Raw genomic sequence first — 15,958 nt, forward strand, 5'->3', positions numbered from 1 at the left:
AAAGAACACAAGCACCTGGCATCGAACATCTGTTGTCCTTCTGAGCAGATCCAACCCAGATCTGGCCTTTGATGCCATCTTGCAGCGAAAACAGACCGCGTAAAGTTCAATAAAGGCTAAGGAAGAGACACATTAAGCATCTGCGACGCCCGGCACTTGGATGATCCTTGTCGCAAGCACGAGCTGCTCGACGAAAATGGTAGGTCGAGAGGGTCGAAAAGAGGCCCTGGGAGATCGAGGGCACTCTCGAGTCGCGGACTTGATTGGCTGAGAGTCGAAGTTTCAGGCAACGCGCTCCGCTCTTCATCTCCACCTGATATGGAGCGATCTTAGCGATTTGCTGTCGGACAATTTCCCCTTGTCTCTGATTTGAGACACGTCAAAATGTTCTATTTAGGCAATGGTTACCCAAAGGCCGGGCACAACGTCATACTACAACCGCGTTGTTGCTCGAGGGCGTGGGATCCGCTTTCCGACGCGTCGTTATCAGTCCTCCTGTGAAAAGCACAACAAATGGCAAGCAGGCCGCGGCTGTCAGTCCGAAACACCAGGTCATGGTCTTCCATCCCGCTGAGCGCTCTATGCCGGCGGCCATAAGTGGGCCCAGGAGGGCGCCTGCCGCCCAGCTGATGTTGAAGATGCCGTACGACGTGGAGTAGGCGCTTCTGCCACGGAAGATGTTCGCGTCCTTCTTTTCCTTACTGTCGCACACCTGCTTCTGTTTTAGTATCCCTTTTGTGGTAAACCGAACATCGACTTACCTTGCTGAATTCGGACATCAGTGACGTGACCAGTAAGGCTGTCGCGACTCCAATTCCAAGCAGCAGCACTACCATGAGGACAATTTGTCGTATACTATTGTGATCAACCAACCTGAAAAGCACCCAGAATGGTAGCAGCAGAATCGCGCCGAAAGTTGCGATCCAGCGAGGTCCTATCTTGTCGACCGTTCTGCCAATGATGGGTCCAAACATATGTGGTATGAGCAAGGCGATGAATATCAAGCCGGCGCCGAGAGAGTCCCAACCAAACATACGGTTGACGAATAGCGGCAGTGTCGCATCCAGTCCAGTCATTGTCATCGAAACCACCAGAGTGCCAACCCAGGCCGCCTGCAGACGCCGTGACTTGATAAGTACCACGAAGGTGGGTTGCCCTTTCCTCGATGCAACTGTGGGAGCTACTGTCATCTCATCGGCCCTCTTACCCTGATCATCGGGAACCCTTGCCGTCGTGTTTGTATCCTCCGCCAGCTCAAAACCCGGTCCGCCCTCCACTACCCCATCCTGCCACTTCCTCGCTCTATGCTTCTCGATAATCGCCAACCTCAGCACTATGTCCGTCCCGACCACCCCGAAACACATCCCAAAGACCTCAAAATACCCTCCCTCTCTATAGACTATCCCACCTAAGAACGGCGCCAGAATGGTACCCGCAGAATAACTCGCCGCAACAAACCCCATTGCCTGTCCTGATGCCTCTTTGCCCACCGTATCACTCAACAACGCCAACGCCACCACCCATACCACACCAGCCGAAGCACCCTGCAACACTCTCGCCACCACCAAAACAGTGAGCGACTTCCCGAAGCAGAACATCACCGTCGCTCCGAGCAAGACCACAAGGCCGGCCAAAAGCGGCGCCTGGCGGGACCTGATCCGATCGGCCAGGACGCCAAAGATGGGCGCTGCGACTAACAGAGCGGCGCCGTAGACGGCGAGGAGGATAGAGACCCAGTGCTGAACTTCCGAGGCCGCGAGGCCAACGCGGGATTCGAGCGCGAAGGGAATGACCGGGACGATGACGGCGTAGAGGAAGACATCGGTAAAGACTGCGAAGCAAACTGCGAGGGTGATGAACCAGTTTGAGGAGCGGGTTCTCAGCAGAATCGGTGGGCGAGAGCGGAAGCTCTGTACGGCGGCGCTCACGTCTTGCGAGAAAACTGCCATTGTCTCCTGATGAGTGATTGTCGCGTTTGCTGCTGCTAGCCAGCACTACATCGCATCGTGCCCCTCTTTTGTAGGTATTGATGAATGCCTCCAGCTCCTGGTTGATGTTGAGTTCGCTGACCGATGACCAGTGCATATCTCTTCGGATCCGACCGAGCGGGTGGGTTTTCCTAAAGCTAAGCCCTCGGCTAGCATTTTCTCGTGTTTTATACTTTTTGTCCTTCACGCGTTGCGGGTTTGATCGCGTTCAGTCCATTCACCGCGGATATCTACCTCCGCAAAGCAGCCGGTTCACGACAAGATGGATCGAAGCAAAAGACCGCAATGTCTAAGACGTCAGCTATGACAAAGTCCTCATCTGGCTTGCGGGAGGTGCTATGAATGATACCCACAGCCAAAGCTGAGCTTGAGTCATTTGAAGGACGCGATGGGGTCATTTGAAGCGTTCCACATCCGCAGGACCTCCCTCTCTGACCACATCGCAAGAGCGACAAGGTAGACATTGCCCATCTTGTGAAGTAGGCAGCTGATACATGGCGTTCTATACAGCTGGCGGCTGCTGCGCAAGTCCGTGGCTGGGATGCGTCCCATGGCGCACTCGAAGCACCCCGCGATGGACACTAGACCTTTGTCTCGTTCTTGTTCATTGACAAAGGTAATTCACAATGTCCTTGATCTGGCTTTGTGAGCGCATGGCACAAGGAGATAGAGCGGCTCTGCGTTGAGCGAAGGAGTCTGGATGATAAGTATGGACCTCTGGAGAGCAAACAGATGGTCTGTTCTCTGCAAGTTAGGCGCTCTCATCAGTGTCTACCTACAAAGTACAACATGCCCAAATCCACTCACAGCCATCCGTTGTTCGACCACTTGGGCCCAAAGGCACTGCGGAGCCTCAGGCTGTTCAGTTTGTGTAAGCACAGTAGCAATGCTGACGCGAGGAAACGTTACTACGCACTATCTTTACTACATCATCCAGACAAAGCTGACACTGACGAGGACAGAGTCAAGGCCACTACACGACAGCAAAAAATCAACGAGGCCTGGGAAACCCTTTCTGAAGCACTACCAGACACGCGCGTGGGTGAGCTGTCTTTCCCACAATGTTGTAATGGAGATCCATTCAATACAAGCAGTAAGCCCAAGGCATCTAACCATGATCCCTTCGAGTCCGATGGTGATGAGCAGCGCCCAGAGTGTGAACGAAAAGCTCGACCGGAGAAGGCGTTCTTCACTGAGGTCTGGGAATCACATGCAAATACAGACTACTTTCCGGAATTCTCAGTGCGTCAAGCAGAAGAAGCAGAGGCACTGTGGGCCAGTCTTCGAGACGAGCCACAGGTAGACACTCCACGTGCTGATCTTCTTGCTGCTCTTCGCACCGCACTCGGACAGCTGATCATCGGTAGCGTGTGTCTGGACGAAATGTTGCGTGGTGCAAAGCAGATGGCTGTGGTGCTCAAGCGTCGAGGTGGTCTATCTCTTCTACAGGGTTCCCTGGATGCTTTTCAACAGCAGCTCAAGGCTACGTCCTGGATCATGTCCCGCGAAGGCTTCTGGGGAGTCTATGATCCTAAAGTGACTAAAGCTGACAAGGAATGGTTTGCTAGTGAACTAAAGCTGTTTGATGGCTTTCCTAGGCCGCTTCGGCGCCTGTGGAAGTCTGTGTCCAGTCTATACGCTGACTATTATCACAGTATCAATGCTACACCACGGACTGTTGCCTCAGCGAGGTTGGAGGAAGAGACGATCCAGAAAGGTGATGGTATTCTTGGCCTGCCACAGAACTGGTCGCCGGATGATGCGGAATGGTGCGAGTATGAAGATGATCTGCCCGGAATCGAGGACCACGATACTCACGTCAGATCTTGCCGCGAGGTAGCCGCTCGGCAGTTGCTGCGCAGTCTTTGCGAGGGTAAGATTGAGCTCGAGAGACTCGTGAAGAATGCCAAAGATACCGACTGCCGCATTTACATTGAGCAGTTGGCTTATGGTGTCTATCAATGAGTGAAGCACTAATTCCCATCCGATATGCACTTTCTCAGCGCAGCTGGCCCCGGGCAGAAGCAGGTAGGGCGTGACTTTTCTGGCACGTTTTCGTTGACTTATCAGTCGACTCGAGCAGACAACTTATCAATTGGACAATCTTAGCGCCTATATGCAGATGACCCATCCAACGCTAGGTCGACCGCTCATCCAACCCATTTTGACTTTCCTCTTTCACCTCGCCTTCCCTGCTACTGTGCCTGATCCCAGTGCTCTGCCTTCTCTTCTGCCATGCCTTCCCTGTAGCCTCGGCGTGCCAGTGGTTGAGCTGTCGGGCGACCTTTGGCGTTCATTGCGGTCCAATCCTTCGTCTGACATTAATGGTGGCATCAGTGATTGTTATCGCATGACGGCCTGTGTATATGAGCGGTCTCGCTGTGTGATCTCGCTCACAATGTTTGCCGAAAGCCGACCTGGCCCTCAAGTACAATCTCCCCACGGTCTGCCTTCCTGTTCCTCCGCGAGTAGACGACAAAATTCTTGAGGACATGCAGCACCGTGAGAGCCTGGGTCGCTATAACGACTGACATTGCTGGCCTATGTTGTGGGTACACCAGAAGCGTCAGTAGGCATGAAGCAATTCTATCAAAGGATACTGGAAAGAGAGCTGTTCCAAGACCATGCGACCGATGAGAACGAACAGCTCGTTCATCATTGGTATGGTATGGGACCGGAAGAGATAGCGATGGACGACTCACAGATATTTCGGCGCGTCCTGCTGGCGGAAGATGTTCGCCGCCGCAATACCACCACAGGCTCCGCCGCCGATCAATCTAGTCTCCATGTCAGTGAAACGACTGAATCAAGCTGAGCCAAACATACAATGCACTAGCCACACTTCTCTTCATCTGACCCACGATATTGTTATGCATATAGCTCAGCAGACTCGGCACGTTACTGTTGGCACCACACACACCGAGAAAGACTCCCGCATAACGTGTCGCTGGATTCGTCGAGAACCCCATCATGGAAACGCCGACTACAGCAGTACTGGCATTCCAAATGATGATGATGCCGCGCTTGCGGTAATGGTCGGCAAGCCAGGCCGTGGTGAACATCCACACGGTTGCAACGACGTATGGTGGGAAGGCAAGAATTTGGGAGAGCGCAACGGAGTAGCCCATGTCGTTGCGGAGGATGATGGGGAGGAAACTGGGAGACGCAAGCAGGCGTGATTAGCAAGCTGTATTGAGTGAGGTTGGAGGGGCTGTTCAGGGTTGCCTCGGGGTACTTACAAGCCGAAGGAGTAGGTCACGATGTTGTTGAGGAAGTAAAGCCATGCAAACTCCCAGATTTTCCAGTCCCTCAAGTGGCTCAGAATCAGCGGCACAGTCAACTTGTCAACAACAGCATCGCCTCGGTCCCTCTGAATGCGATTAATCACAATCGTTGCTTCCGCTTCGGTCAGGAATGACTTTCGCGTGACGATGTTCGGTTTCGTTGCCTTGTCCGGGAAGTCGACGATGAACATGTATCCCACAAATCCTAGGACGCAAGTGATTGCGCCTTCGATGGCGAAGATCCACTGCCAACCATTGAGATTTGCGATTCCCTTCATCTCGGACAAGCCCCAGGCGAGGATACTGCTTGAGCCGGAGCCAGAAGGGCCAGGAGGTAGAAGGCGGAAAAACGTTTCTGAACTTCGTATCGGACGTACCTGGAGTGGAGGGTGAGGTAAGTAGGCTCTGTTTGGAAGGAATTTCTGGGGGAAGACTCACCAGCAACTCAGGAGAAAGACGCAACCAGGGAAGTAGCCCGCCTCTAGGACGCCGAGAAGGACTCGGCATCCCAGCAATTGCGTCCAGTGAGTAGTGAAACCCATGCCGATCGTAACGGCACCCCAGGCGATGACGAGGGACGAGAGCCATAATGCTGCACCGAGTCTGCGAATAACGATGTTCGCAGGAAACTGGAAGATGACGTACGGCACGAAGAAAATCATGGTAACCAACGAGTAGCGGTTCCCGACAGACAGCTGCAGGTCCTCGTCCATGCCGGCGATTCGTGCGTTCGGTAGATTCACACGGTCGATTAGAGCAAATGCATATATGACAGCCAAGCAAGGCAAAAGTCTGAAATCGATCTTTCTCATGACCCTTCGTGTCTCCTTATCGTCCTTCTCCTCGGGACCAGAAGCAGGAGCAGAAGCATCTTCCTCGAGGACTCGGGCAACGTCGATGCCTCCATCTCGGCCTCCATGCTGGAGCTCTTTGTCTTTGTCTGACGAGGAGTCGTTCTGAGGCAGGTGTTAGTGGTGATTGAAGCCCGCCGCGAGGGAAACATTGCATGGGTACCTGTTCCAGGTGGCGAGCATAGTCGTCCTTCTCATCATGGTGAGCCATATTCGCTGCGTTCGGTGTGGAATAGTGGGAGGGCTTCAAGTCAGGAAGTGCAGCATGAGATGTTTACCAGACCCAACGTGCTTGAGTGAAAACACATCATGTAACTTACTCATCGTTCTACCGAGATCGTCATATAACATCACAATCCAGATAGTGTACCTACCTAACCGAGAGCCGGCAAACCAGGGCAATCAGCGAGAGCCGCCTTCTGGCAGCCTCGGTCGGAACTGCCATTGGAGACAAATTGTGCACGTTGGATTTGTGAGCCAAGGTGTGAAGTGGAAATCCGATCTGTGCAGGACGCACGAGAGCGGGAAGAAGGTGAGGAGATCGAACTTGGCAAGAGCGATCTCTCCGCACCTTACCCCGATATGCGGCTGGGCATCATGCAGGATGACTCAGGACCACATAGGAGTGACGAGTTGAGCCACATGGACAGATTCGACTACCTCAGTAGGAGTCGAAAGCACAAGTGAAGACTTTCTGGACGAATGACTGGATCTCATGAAGCAGGAGAATGTGATATTTCGGCGCATTGGGAGTGCAGATGTGGTCATTGTATATATCTTGATCGCCGGAATTGTTGCGTTAGGTCAGTTGGGAAGCAAGTGCCTCGTCAGGGTTAGCATTGCACTCGAGAGGCCAGCGTCGCTGTGCGATCGAATGGAAGCATTCCGCGACACACTTGCTTGTTGCGCGAACACGGTGGTCCGCACCTATGAGAAGATCTTGTCCCAGTAGTATACGATCTTGCTCCTATCCACAAAGTCAGTACCTCGGACAGCGCAATAGAGACAGGTCTGCACATACTTCGGTGGCTTATAAACATACTGCGCCTCATACTCATTCACCTCATGCCACTCCTTTGGACGCAGCTCGACCTCATGAGGTGCACGCCATTTGGTCTTCTTGATGAGTTTCCAGCCAACGAAGAGCACAGGAAAGACGCCGACCATAGTGTAGCTGAACAGGAAAGTCGGAATGTCCCAGAACCCGGGAAGGAAGACCGTGTAGCCGCCAACGAATGTCATGACCATGGTCGCTGTAAGCGCGTAGTACGCAGTGAATGGCGACCACCAAGCAGTGTAGACGAGGCTGTTGCGATCGAGACCCTGCGCTTCGCAGGCTTTCTTCCAGCGGAGGAAAGTGAACGTCATCACCGAGAAGTTGATGAGCTGGGATGCGGTGATCTGGGATCGGTCAGCAAGAGTGAAGAGACGGTGACCGGTGGGAATGCGCCTACCAGACTGACAAACCAGTTGAGCACGGTAGCAGAGCCGCTGTTGAGTTGCAAGAACGACAGCAGTGAGATGAGCAAGACCGAGGCTACAGCGTAGATCGGAACGCCGTTTCTGGTGCAGCGTGTGAAGATCTTGGGAGCTTTGCCCTCGAGTGCCATACCGTAGAGACTTCGACTTGCGCAATAGCAGTAGCTGTTGCCAGCGGAGAAGGCACTGGTGAGGACCATAGCGTTGACAATGTGCGGCAGGACAGGGATCCTGAGCCGGGTCATAGACGCAACATATGGTGACCCAGCAGCACCAGGCTCGCCGTTCTTGAAAGCCGCGACCATCTGTTCATCACTGTATGGGACCACGATGCCGACGCAGAGAGATCCGATGACGAAGAAGAACATCAGTCGATAGAAGACAGCCTTGAATGCACGTGGCATAACATAGCGAGGGTTCTCGGCTTCACCCGCTGCCATGGCCACGTAGTCAGGACCGGCGATGGTAAAGGACGCCTGGATCAAACACTGTAGGAAGCCCAGGAAGCGCCCAAGTGAGCCGTCATAGTAAAGCTCTGTGAAAGAGCCAGGATTCTTCCAGTATCGGAACCCAAAGCGGTCATTGAGAGGATTGCCGCCAAGCATAACGACGAATGTGTAGCAGATCAGTCCTACGATGAGCAGCATCTTGCCTAACGCCAGCCAGAACTCTGTTTCGCCATAGTACTTGACTGCGAACAAGTTTGCAGCACTGAATGTTGTCAGTATCAGACCCAAAACCATCGCGTCACTCAAAGCAGCAAGTTGAGCTCTACGAACGAGTACTTACGCATAAGCAAGGATGATCGCTGCAATGACAGCGCCAGTGGGAATGACATCGGTCCAGAACTGTATTATGAAGTTGCATGCGACGATCTCGAATGGGACCAGGAACGCCTCTGTTTACCGCCGATATTGGTCAGCCTGAACCAGAATTTTGGAGGGATGTGTGAGATGAGAGACTAGGGGATCTCGAGCCAAAGCTAGACGACCACGAAGTGGCCGTTCGTGGGATTTGAGGTAGGCTGGCAGAACAAAGAGAACACCTTATCCAGGAGACCAGGATAGGCAGATTGAGCCTCCAAGACAATTGTCTCTGCTGCTCGATCCAGACTAGCTCCCAGTTGCTCACTGGTTCAGGCTTGCAGAAAGGGGACATACCGAAAAGGTAGAAGTTGTACCCAGCAGCTACGCCGAAAGCTTCGTCCACATAGCGATCGGCAAATCGAATGAACGGTGACGAGATTGGTAAATAAGTCACCATTTCAGCGACACAGTTCGTGACCGCAAGGATGAACGTGCACCTGTGGTCGCGTCAGTAGGCGGCTCTCGGTCACATCACGGCTGTCGGTGGGGTAAGGTCGCCTTGCGAACTACACTTCGTCCTGGCATAACGTACCAAATGGTGAAAGCCAGGAACAGAGATGCTGGGCCACCGTTGATCAAACCTCTGCCGATTTGGACAAAGAGAGCTGTGCCGATAGTGCCACCAATGCCGATAAGCTGGATGTGTCGCGCCTTCAGGTTCCGGTGCGTCATATCAACACCGTGCTTGATACTCTCCTCGTCAGACACCTCTGGCTCTGCCATGCCATATCCGGCCTTGAGTGACGCCACCAGAGATCCCTTTCGGGATCCACGACGAATGTCATTGTTATCGACGGATCCAGTGCGTTGAGGTTGAGGGCCAGTCACTGCATGGGCGCCCTTTTCGTTGAAAGGACCATCACTTGGGCCGTTTCCAGAAGACATGGTGGCTCAGGAGCAGTGGAAAAACATGAAAAGCTCGTCTGACAGGATCTGGCGAAGTCGATCAATTTGTAAACCCAGCTTTCACTCCGTCCAGGCTAGCTGGAAGGATCATCTGCGCAATTGCGAGAAACGCGGGAGGCAAGATCCAGCTGCTTTTCCCTACGCTTCGCTCCACACTGTCTCCATAAAGTCTTTGGATGGACGGAGCTTATCATCTTGGCTTCTGGGGCACTACCAGGGCTTTGGGAGTAGCTGAATCGTCAATTCAAAGCAAGGTCGCACTGGTGAGCGGCCAAGCGTGCTCTAAGAGTATTGGCAGACCTCAAGACACTAGAGACGAACCAGTAAGAAAAGTGGAAATCAAAAGTCGTGGCGCGGGAGTGGGTTGCCAAGCGAAATCCCGCTATACCTCGCGTGCGCGTAGAGGCCCGGCATCGGATCGGCATGCCCGTGGGATGATAGTTTGACATTCGAAGAGGCGTCAGACGGTGAAGCTGACGGGCACGACTTTGTACATCGTCGCCTTTTCATGCAGTCTTATGCAGTCAAGACTTCGAACACCCTGTCAGATCAGACATCGTCCCTGCCGACGCGGTAGATTAAGTTGTCGCTTCGACCCTGACGGCTCGACATCTCCGCATGAACGGCAGAAGAAATCTTGGCATTGGGGACCTAGGCTCTATTCTTGAGCTTTCAGAGAGTCGAGACCAGTCTACCAGAATTGTCATCTAGACCTTGGGAGTGACGTGATTTGTTTGCTTTTGCTTGCGTGTGACAGGAAAGAATGTGTCGAAGAGCGGTCTTGTGTCTTGCGCTGGCTGGGGCGTGTCTCGCCAGGGAGCTCATATTTCCCGATTCGCTGCAAATCAGGCCGGACGACCAAGTTGTGCTTGCGAGCGAGGGCTTCGAAGGCGATCAGAAATTCGCTGGTCTAACGACGTTTGCCAACCTGCCATGGCAACACTGTCTGTCAACGAGCGACGAGCAATATGACATCGCTTTTCTTGGGGCGCCCTTCGATACCGCTACAACTGGACGACCTGGAGCTCGCTTCGGTCCTACAGGCATTCGCCTTGGCTCCAGACGACTTCATGCCAGCGCTGGATGGAGCGCGTACACGCACGAGAATGCGTTTCAAAGCTGGGCGAAGGTCATAGATTGTGGTGACGCGCCGTTGACATTCCTCGACAACACAGCAGCTCTAAAGCAGCTCGTCTCAGCACACAAGCAAGTCTCTGGGAAGCATACCAATGCTTCCGACGTGAGCAGCGTGCCTCGGATCATCACTTTGGGAGGTGACCACACAACGACTCTTGCTGCCCTCAGATCGACAGTCCATCACTGGGGCCCGTCAATGTGATTCATTTCGACAGCCACATAGACACTTGGGATCCCAAAGTCCTCGGTGGAGGTATCTCGCACTATGCTGGTGTCAACCATGGCACCTTCCTTCACATCGCCGTGGAAGAGGGACTGGTCCTGAACAACTCCATCCATGCTGGCATAAGGGCTCCCGCAGTGAACAAGAAATACGATTGGAAGCATGACAAAGCATGCGGCTTCGAGATTGTGACTGCCCGAGATATTGACCGCATGGGCATCAGTGGAATCATACAGAAATTGAAGAGTCGGGTGGGTGACAGCAATGTGTATATAACCGTCGACATAGACGTACTGGACCCAGCGTATGCGCCGGCAACAGGCACCGCTGAGGTCGGAGGATGGACTACGAGAGAGCTGCTATCGATACTTGACGGACTCGAGGGGCTCAAAGTCATTGGGGCGGATATCGTCGAAGTTGCGCCGGTGTATGACAACGCTGGCGAGACGACCGTCCTTGCAGCGGCCGAGGTGGCTCACAGCTTGATGACTTTGATGGTGCAGACGCCGGTGAAGGCTTCGCGAGATGCTGATTGAGGTCAGTAGTAGGTTGGACAGTAGCACGAGGAGTAAATGCCAGTGCCTTCCAACTAGAGAACGCGTTAGAACTCATTGACGCGCCAGCCAATAACTAAAGGCCCATTTTGCTCCTGCCAAATTTGGAGATCGCGGGGCAACGACGTTTTTCAATCCTCGAGAAGAGGGGCACCGGCAAGCAGCTGGGTTGTGATCGGTGTTGACGCACTCGATCTCAGTGCCCGGGACTCACTGCACGCTGAACAAGCATTGCCCGTTACAGTTACCAGCCCAGGTGCCTTTGCTGTGTAAGCATCGATCCAGAGCCTCTAGCGGTCTAGCTCCCGTGCAACTGTCCTCCCAAATCCTCCATTTGCAAGCCCCTGCTGCCACATAACGGGTATCATTGGCATACTTTGGGAGGGATTCAAGCCTACCGCTAGTACAACCCCTAGGGGTTCCAAGTGAAAAGGGAGTGGCTGTTTGTGCAATATGTAATCGGCGGTCCCAGCTGCGACAACACCCCTCCACTACCCAGACTACCATCATCACGAGACATCATTCTATATACATTGCGGTCGCCTAAGTTGTCTGTTCCTTCTTAGATACTCACGAGACTATTACTAGTGTCTACTTCTGAACCAGGTTCGTTGAGCTGAACTATATAATCTCGCCATTATGGCCGATCCTCTCGCCTCACCACGTCCACATCTAGAAGAGCGCAAGAGCTTTGCTCCCAAGCAACCTGTCGAGATCGCCGAGCCCAAGAATGATCCCATCACCTACGAGCAGCTGAAAGAGCACGATGGTACGAGCCCAACATGTCACAATCGCGCGTATAGGCTTGACTGATATCGGACCTGCAGGCACGAGCCCAGACAAACCAGCATGGGTAGCAGTCAAAGGCACGGTCTTTGACGTGAGCCGAAATAACGCTTACGGCCCTGGAGGGAACTATGCAGGTACAAAAGGCCTCCCGCTTCCCTCAACCTTCCCTCCACAGTCGAGTCAACTCCCCACTAATATCGCGCCTTCTTTCCACAACAGTCTTCTCCGGCAAAGACCCTTCCCGCGCCCTGGCCACATCCAGCCTGAAAGCCGAGGACTGCGTTCCCGAGTGGTCAGATCTGGAGGACAAGCACAAGACGGTGCTCGACGAGTGGTACACGTTCTTCAGCAAGCGGTATAACATCGTTGGGAAGATCAGTCTGGCGAGCGATGCGCCTGGCATGGAGGAGCCGAAGATCTAGCAACTACCTATGCGGTAAATGGTACCTGAAATTGAGGTCTGCAAAGCGAGGGATGGTGAAATTGAGGACTGAAATACCCAGAAAGCCATATGAAAGCACGATGACACGGCCTTCGCACTCCAGAAATCAATCTGCACCTTCTGAGAGAAGAGACTATCAAACTCCTGCCCGCCCAACACCCAATTTCTCTGTACGATGCACAACACCAACACGTCTGACTAGGCCTCCAGTAGCTCATCCATCTGGGCAGTGAAGCAACCCAACCGACTCGGAGCATAATTAAACCAACCGTATCCCTACGTGAGCCCTCTATGTCAGGCGGTCTGGACGACACCCAAGTTCCAAACCTGTCTGGCACGCCCAGGCGAATTAATTTCATCTCACTGCCTTACCTCTGCCACGAAAGGAAGCCGACTTTCTCGCTTGAGCACTTCTATCTGTCCAGTCGCCGGAGGCTTGCCGGGAGATCAAGATTTCTACATAGTACACAATACTGCTTGCGGGACTGCCTGTCCACGAGGTTGCGGTCGCTGTCCAGAGCCTCGGACTCTCAGAATGGCGCGGCTGCCTCGGGCGTTCAACCCTTCCGTGCCTTCCTGGCCGAGCGTTTCTTCGCAATGATGCGGTTGCGCTTGGCGAGTTTGTTCTTCTCGTCCGGACTACCAGCTGCCTCGGTCTCTGTATGGCTGCTCTTGCCCTTCTTCCCACCATCGCTGGACTTGACCGAGTTCCCGTTCGCGCTTGCCTCGCGCTTCCTCTTCTTCTGCTGAGCACCGCTGAGCCTCTTGCCCATCCCCTTTGTACCAGCCGCCTGCTCATCATCCTCGATGCCCTCCCACTCCCCTTCACCACCGTCCCGCCTTTCCCTTCCTCTCTTCTCTCGTCCTTCGCGCCGCTGCACCACCTGCGCATTCTCAATCGCAAACTCCACGATCAGCCTCTTGCCCCTCTCCCCTTCACCCTCACCACCCTCCTTCGGCTTCAGCACATACCCATTCAACCACCGCAACCCGGCCAACGCACTCCTATGGCTCCAGTACTCCACGAACCCATACCCTCGACTCCTCCCACCCATGCCCTCTTTCACCTTGGAGCCCTGTTTCGAGTCCTCGAAGACAATCTTCGCTTGTCGAACAATACCCACGCCCTTCTTCTTGCGCTGGGTCTCGAGTTCAGCCATAAGGTCGGCTGCCCTCCGATTCTCTTCTGCTGATAGGGCGGACCGCTTCCCAGCTTTGCAGTCCGACGCGAACCCCACTACCGCCTCTCGCGCGAGCTGTTTGAGGTCTTTGGACGTGACCCATCGGGGCAGGTTGCGGATACTCAAGCGCGTAAGACTGATGCCCAAGTTCGGATTCATCTTGATCAGGCGCTGTCGTTGCTTAGCGCTGGCCTCTCGCATGTCGAGTTCGGGCTTGGAGAGCATTTCGTAGAGTTTGCTATTGCGTGGAATCGTGCCTTCGGAGAGGAGGTACAGGCGGCGCTTGTCCCGCTCGCGGGCTTTTTCGCGGGAGAGGGCGGACTGCGAGGCGAGGGCGTCGGCGGTGGGTTTGGGGAGGAAGCGGGTGATTTGGAGGATGCGGCCTTCCAGTGTGTACTTTCCAGAAGGGTCGGAGGCGTCGTTTTGGAGGATTGAGTGGGTGGATTGTGGGCCGTGGCGGTTGCGATTGAGTACGCTGCCAGAAGGGTCGGAGTCTAACTTCTTAGGAGCGCCTCGCACGCAGTCCTTGGCGTCGGATTCCTCGACGAAGTTGACGAAGCCGGTGCCCTTGGAGCGCTCGGTGGCGTGGTCATAAACGACACGGGCGTAGCGGGTTGGGCCGAAGTGGGTGGTGAAGTGCTCGCGTAGGGTGGCGTCGTCGGTGGTGAAGGGGAGGTTGCGGATGAAGATTGTCGTGTTGTCTGTGGAAGGTTTGTCTTCGAGGTCAGGCAGGTCGGCGGAGGGGTCGATGAGGTTGTCTTCTTCAGCCCCGGACGGGTTAGATGGCAAGGAAGCGCCCTCGTCGGCATCCGAGTCTGAGTCGTCAATGTGTTCGTCTTCTGCGACATCTTGCATGTCCACATCTCCCTTCGCATCCTCCACGCCATTCGCAGTCTGCTTCTCAACGCCACTCTTGCCGTTGATCCCCATTTCAGCCGCACTCTGCGCCTCGATCTCCTTGACTTTCTCCCACTCCTCCTTCTCCGCCATCCAGTCCACAGCCACAACCCTCCCATCAACTTCCTTCCCATTGACGCCTTCCAGCGCCCTCTCCGCATTCTTCCTTCCCCTGAGAATCACAATGCCAAATCCATAGCCCTCCCCTTTCCCACCCTTCTTCGGCACCACCGCATGCTTCACCTTGCCATAACTCTGGAACAGCTTCGTCAAATCTTCGCTTGTCTGTATGCTCCACGGCAGGTTCCGCACGATCAAACGTGGCGGCTGGGACTCCTTGCGCTGATCTTCCCTCTCTTTCCGCAGCCGCTCGCCAGTCGTATTCGTGCTCTTCGAGTTGCCCACCTTCCTTCTTTCAGATCTCTCACTCCCAGCGTCAACAGCCACCGCACCACCATTCGTAACCGCCAAGTCACCTCCGGCAGCGCCATCACGGTGCCTCGCTTCCGCGATCTCGACTCTGATCTTCCTTCCGAGCAGCGTGCTGCCATCGAACTCAGCGGCTGCGGCGGCTGCATCTGCGTGATCTGTGAAAGTTACAAACCCGAAGCCGCGGGAGATCTTGGTTGAAGGGTCGAGAACGACAGTGGCGTGTTTGAGCGGGTAGGACTCTGAGAAATGTGCGGCTAGGCTCTCGTTCGTGACCGAGGCGGGAAGGGAACGGACGAAGAGCGAGGAGGACCGGGTTTTGGTTTCTGCGGTTGGTTTGGTCGTTGATGCAAGGTCAGAGTTGGTGTCCTTGGTGGTGGTGGCTTGAGGTTCGGCGAGTATTGTTGAGGCAGCAGCGCCGTTTGAGAGCTTTCGCCGCTTGCTTGAGGAGTCCATCTCGGATTGAGTAGGGTCTGTGAGAGAATGTGGTTCAAGTTGGCGAGGACTAACAAAAGTTGTGAATCCCGAAATTTTGGGCTACTCCAAGAGCACTTATCGATAAGGCCATTCATTATGTCCTCTCGTCGTCACGGTTCCTTGTCCTCATCCTCCAAACTCCATCGTGCCGCCTTGATGTGGGCTTTCGTTATCAACCGAAATGGCCTATCACAGTGCTTTCACCTTGGCAAGACCCTTTGGGCGCCCATATTGCAATGCACCCTCCTGTCACTCGGAATCAAGGACGCGATCCTGGGGAGTTGCTGCTCTCGTCCGCAACCGCACTATCCCGGACGAGCGTGGTGAGTTGTGATACCTGCTGTCCAAGCTCGGAACGAACAATGGCCGCACATGTCCCCTTCCAGCCTGAGCATGGCATGAGTGCCATACCTATGTGACCTCTTACAAGGAGTCTACGGCTATATTAGCCGGGA

The 15,958-nt window shown here is 54.3% G+C and overlaps 7 protein-coding genes across 7 annotated transcripts; 3 read left to right on the top strand and 4 right to left on the bottom strand.

Annotated features, from left to right (window-relative positions):
- Positions 1–427: 427 nt before the first annotated feature.
- AB675_5646 (putative MFS-type transporter) lies at positions 428–1,949 on the bottom strand (the record flags this gene model as incomplete). The annotated part of the gene is made up of 2 exons (XM_018145876.1): positions 428–712; positions 762–1,949. 2 exons carry the CDS (start codon positions 1,947–1,949, stop codon positions 428–430), a joined length of 1,473 nt encoding a protein of 490 aa, XP_018002072.1.
- Positions 1,950–2,777: 828 nt separating this feature from the next.
- AB675_5647 (uncharacterized protein) lies at positions 2,778–3,953 on the top strand (the record flags this gene model as incomplete). The annotated part of the gene is made up of 1 exon (XM_018145877.1): positions 2,778–3,953. One exon carries the CDS (start codon positions 2,778–2,780, stop codon positions 3,951–3,953), a length of 1,176 nt encoding a protein of 391 aa, XP_018001967.1.
- Positions 3,954–4,381: 428 nt separating this feature from the next.
- On the bottom strand, positions 4,382–6,334 carry AB675_5648 (putative transporter; the record flags this gene model as incomplete). The annotated part of the gene is made up of 6 exons (XM_018145878.1): positions 4,382–4,529; positions 4,691–4,765; positions 4,815–5,144; positions 5,228–5,632; positions 5,711–6,228; positions 6,287–6,334. 6 exons carry the CDS (start codon positions 6,332–6,334, stop codon positions 4,382–4,384), a joined length of 1,524 nt encoding a protein of 507 aa, XP_018002068.1.
- Positions 6,335–7,050: 716 nt separating this feature from the next.
- Positions 7,051–9,353, bottom strand: AB675_5649 (General amino acid permease AGP2; the record flags this gene model as incomplete). The annotated part of the gene is made up of 6 exons (XM_018145879.1): positions 7,051–7,090; positions 7,145–7,524; positions 7,578–8,313; positions 8,392–8,500; positions 8,763–8,905; positions 9,001–9,353. The coding sequence occupies 6 exons, from the start codon at positions 9,351–9,353 to the stop codon at positions 7,051–7,053; spliced, it is 1,761 nt and encodes a 586-aa protein (XP_018002132.1).
- A 784-nt stretch (positions 9,354–10,137) lies between these two features.
- AB675_5650 (putative agmatinase 1) lies at positions 10,138–11,270 on the top strand (the record flags this gene model as incomplete). Its single annotated transcript, XM_018145881.1, has 2 exons — positions 10,138–10,614; positions 10,680–11,270. 2 exons carry the CDS (start codon positions 10,138–10,140, stop codon positions 11,268–11,270), a joined length of 1,068 nt encoding a protein of 355 aa, XP_018001906.1.
- Positions 11,271–11,927: 657 nt separating this feature from the next.
- AB675_5651 (putative steroid-binding protein 3) lies at positions 11,928–12,499 on the top strand (the record flags this gene model as incomplete). The annotated part of the gene is made up of 3 exons (XM_018145882.1): positions 11,928–12,057; positions 12,116–12,211; positions 12,297–12,499. 3 exons carry the CDS (start codon positions 11,928–11,930, stop codon positions 12,497–12,499), a joined length of 429 nt encoding a protein of 142 aa, XP_018001849.1.
- Positions 12,500–13,076: 577 nt separating this feature from the next.
- AB675_5652 (putative RNA-binding protein) lies at positions 13,077–15,482 on the bottom strand (the record flags this gene model as incomplete). The annotated part of the gene is made up of 1 exon (XM_018145883.1): positions 13,077–15,482. The coding sequence occupies one exon, from the start codon at positions 15,480–15,482 to the stop codon at positions 13,077–13,079; it is 2,406 nt and encodes an 801-aa protein (XP_018001799.1).
- Between the last annotated feature and the right edge of the window lie 476 nt (positions 15,483–15,958).

Source organism: Cyphellophora attinorum (genome assembly GCF_001299255.1).
Source record: "Cyphellophora attinorum strain CBS 131958 chromosome Unknown Contig8, whole genome shotgun sequence".
Taxonomy (NCBI): domain Eukaryota; kingdom Fungi; phylum Ascomycota; class Eurotiomycetes; order Chaetothyriales; family Cyphellophoraceae; genus Cyphellophora; species Cyphellophora attinorum.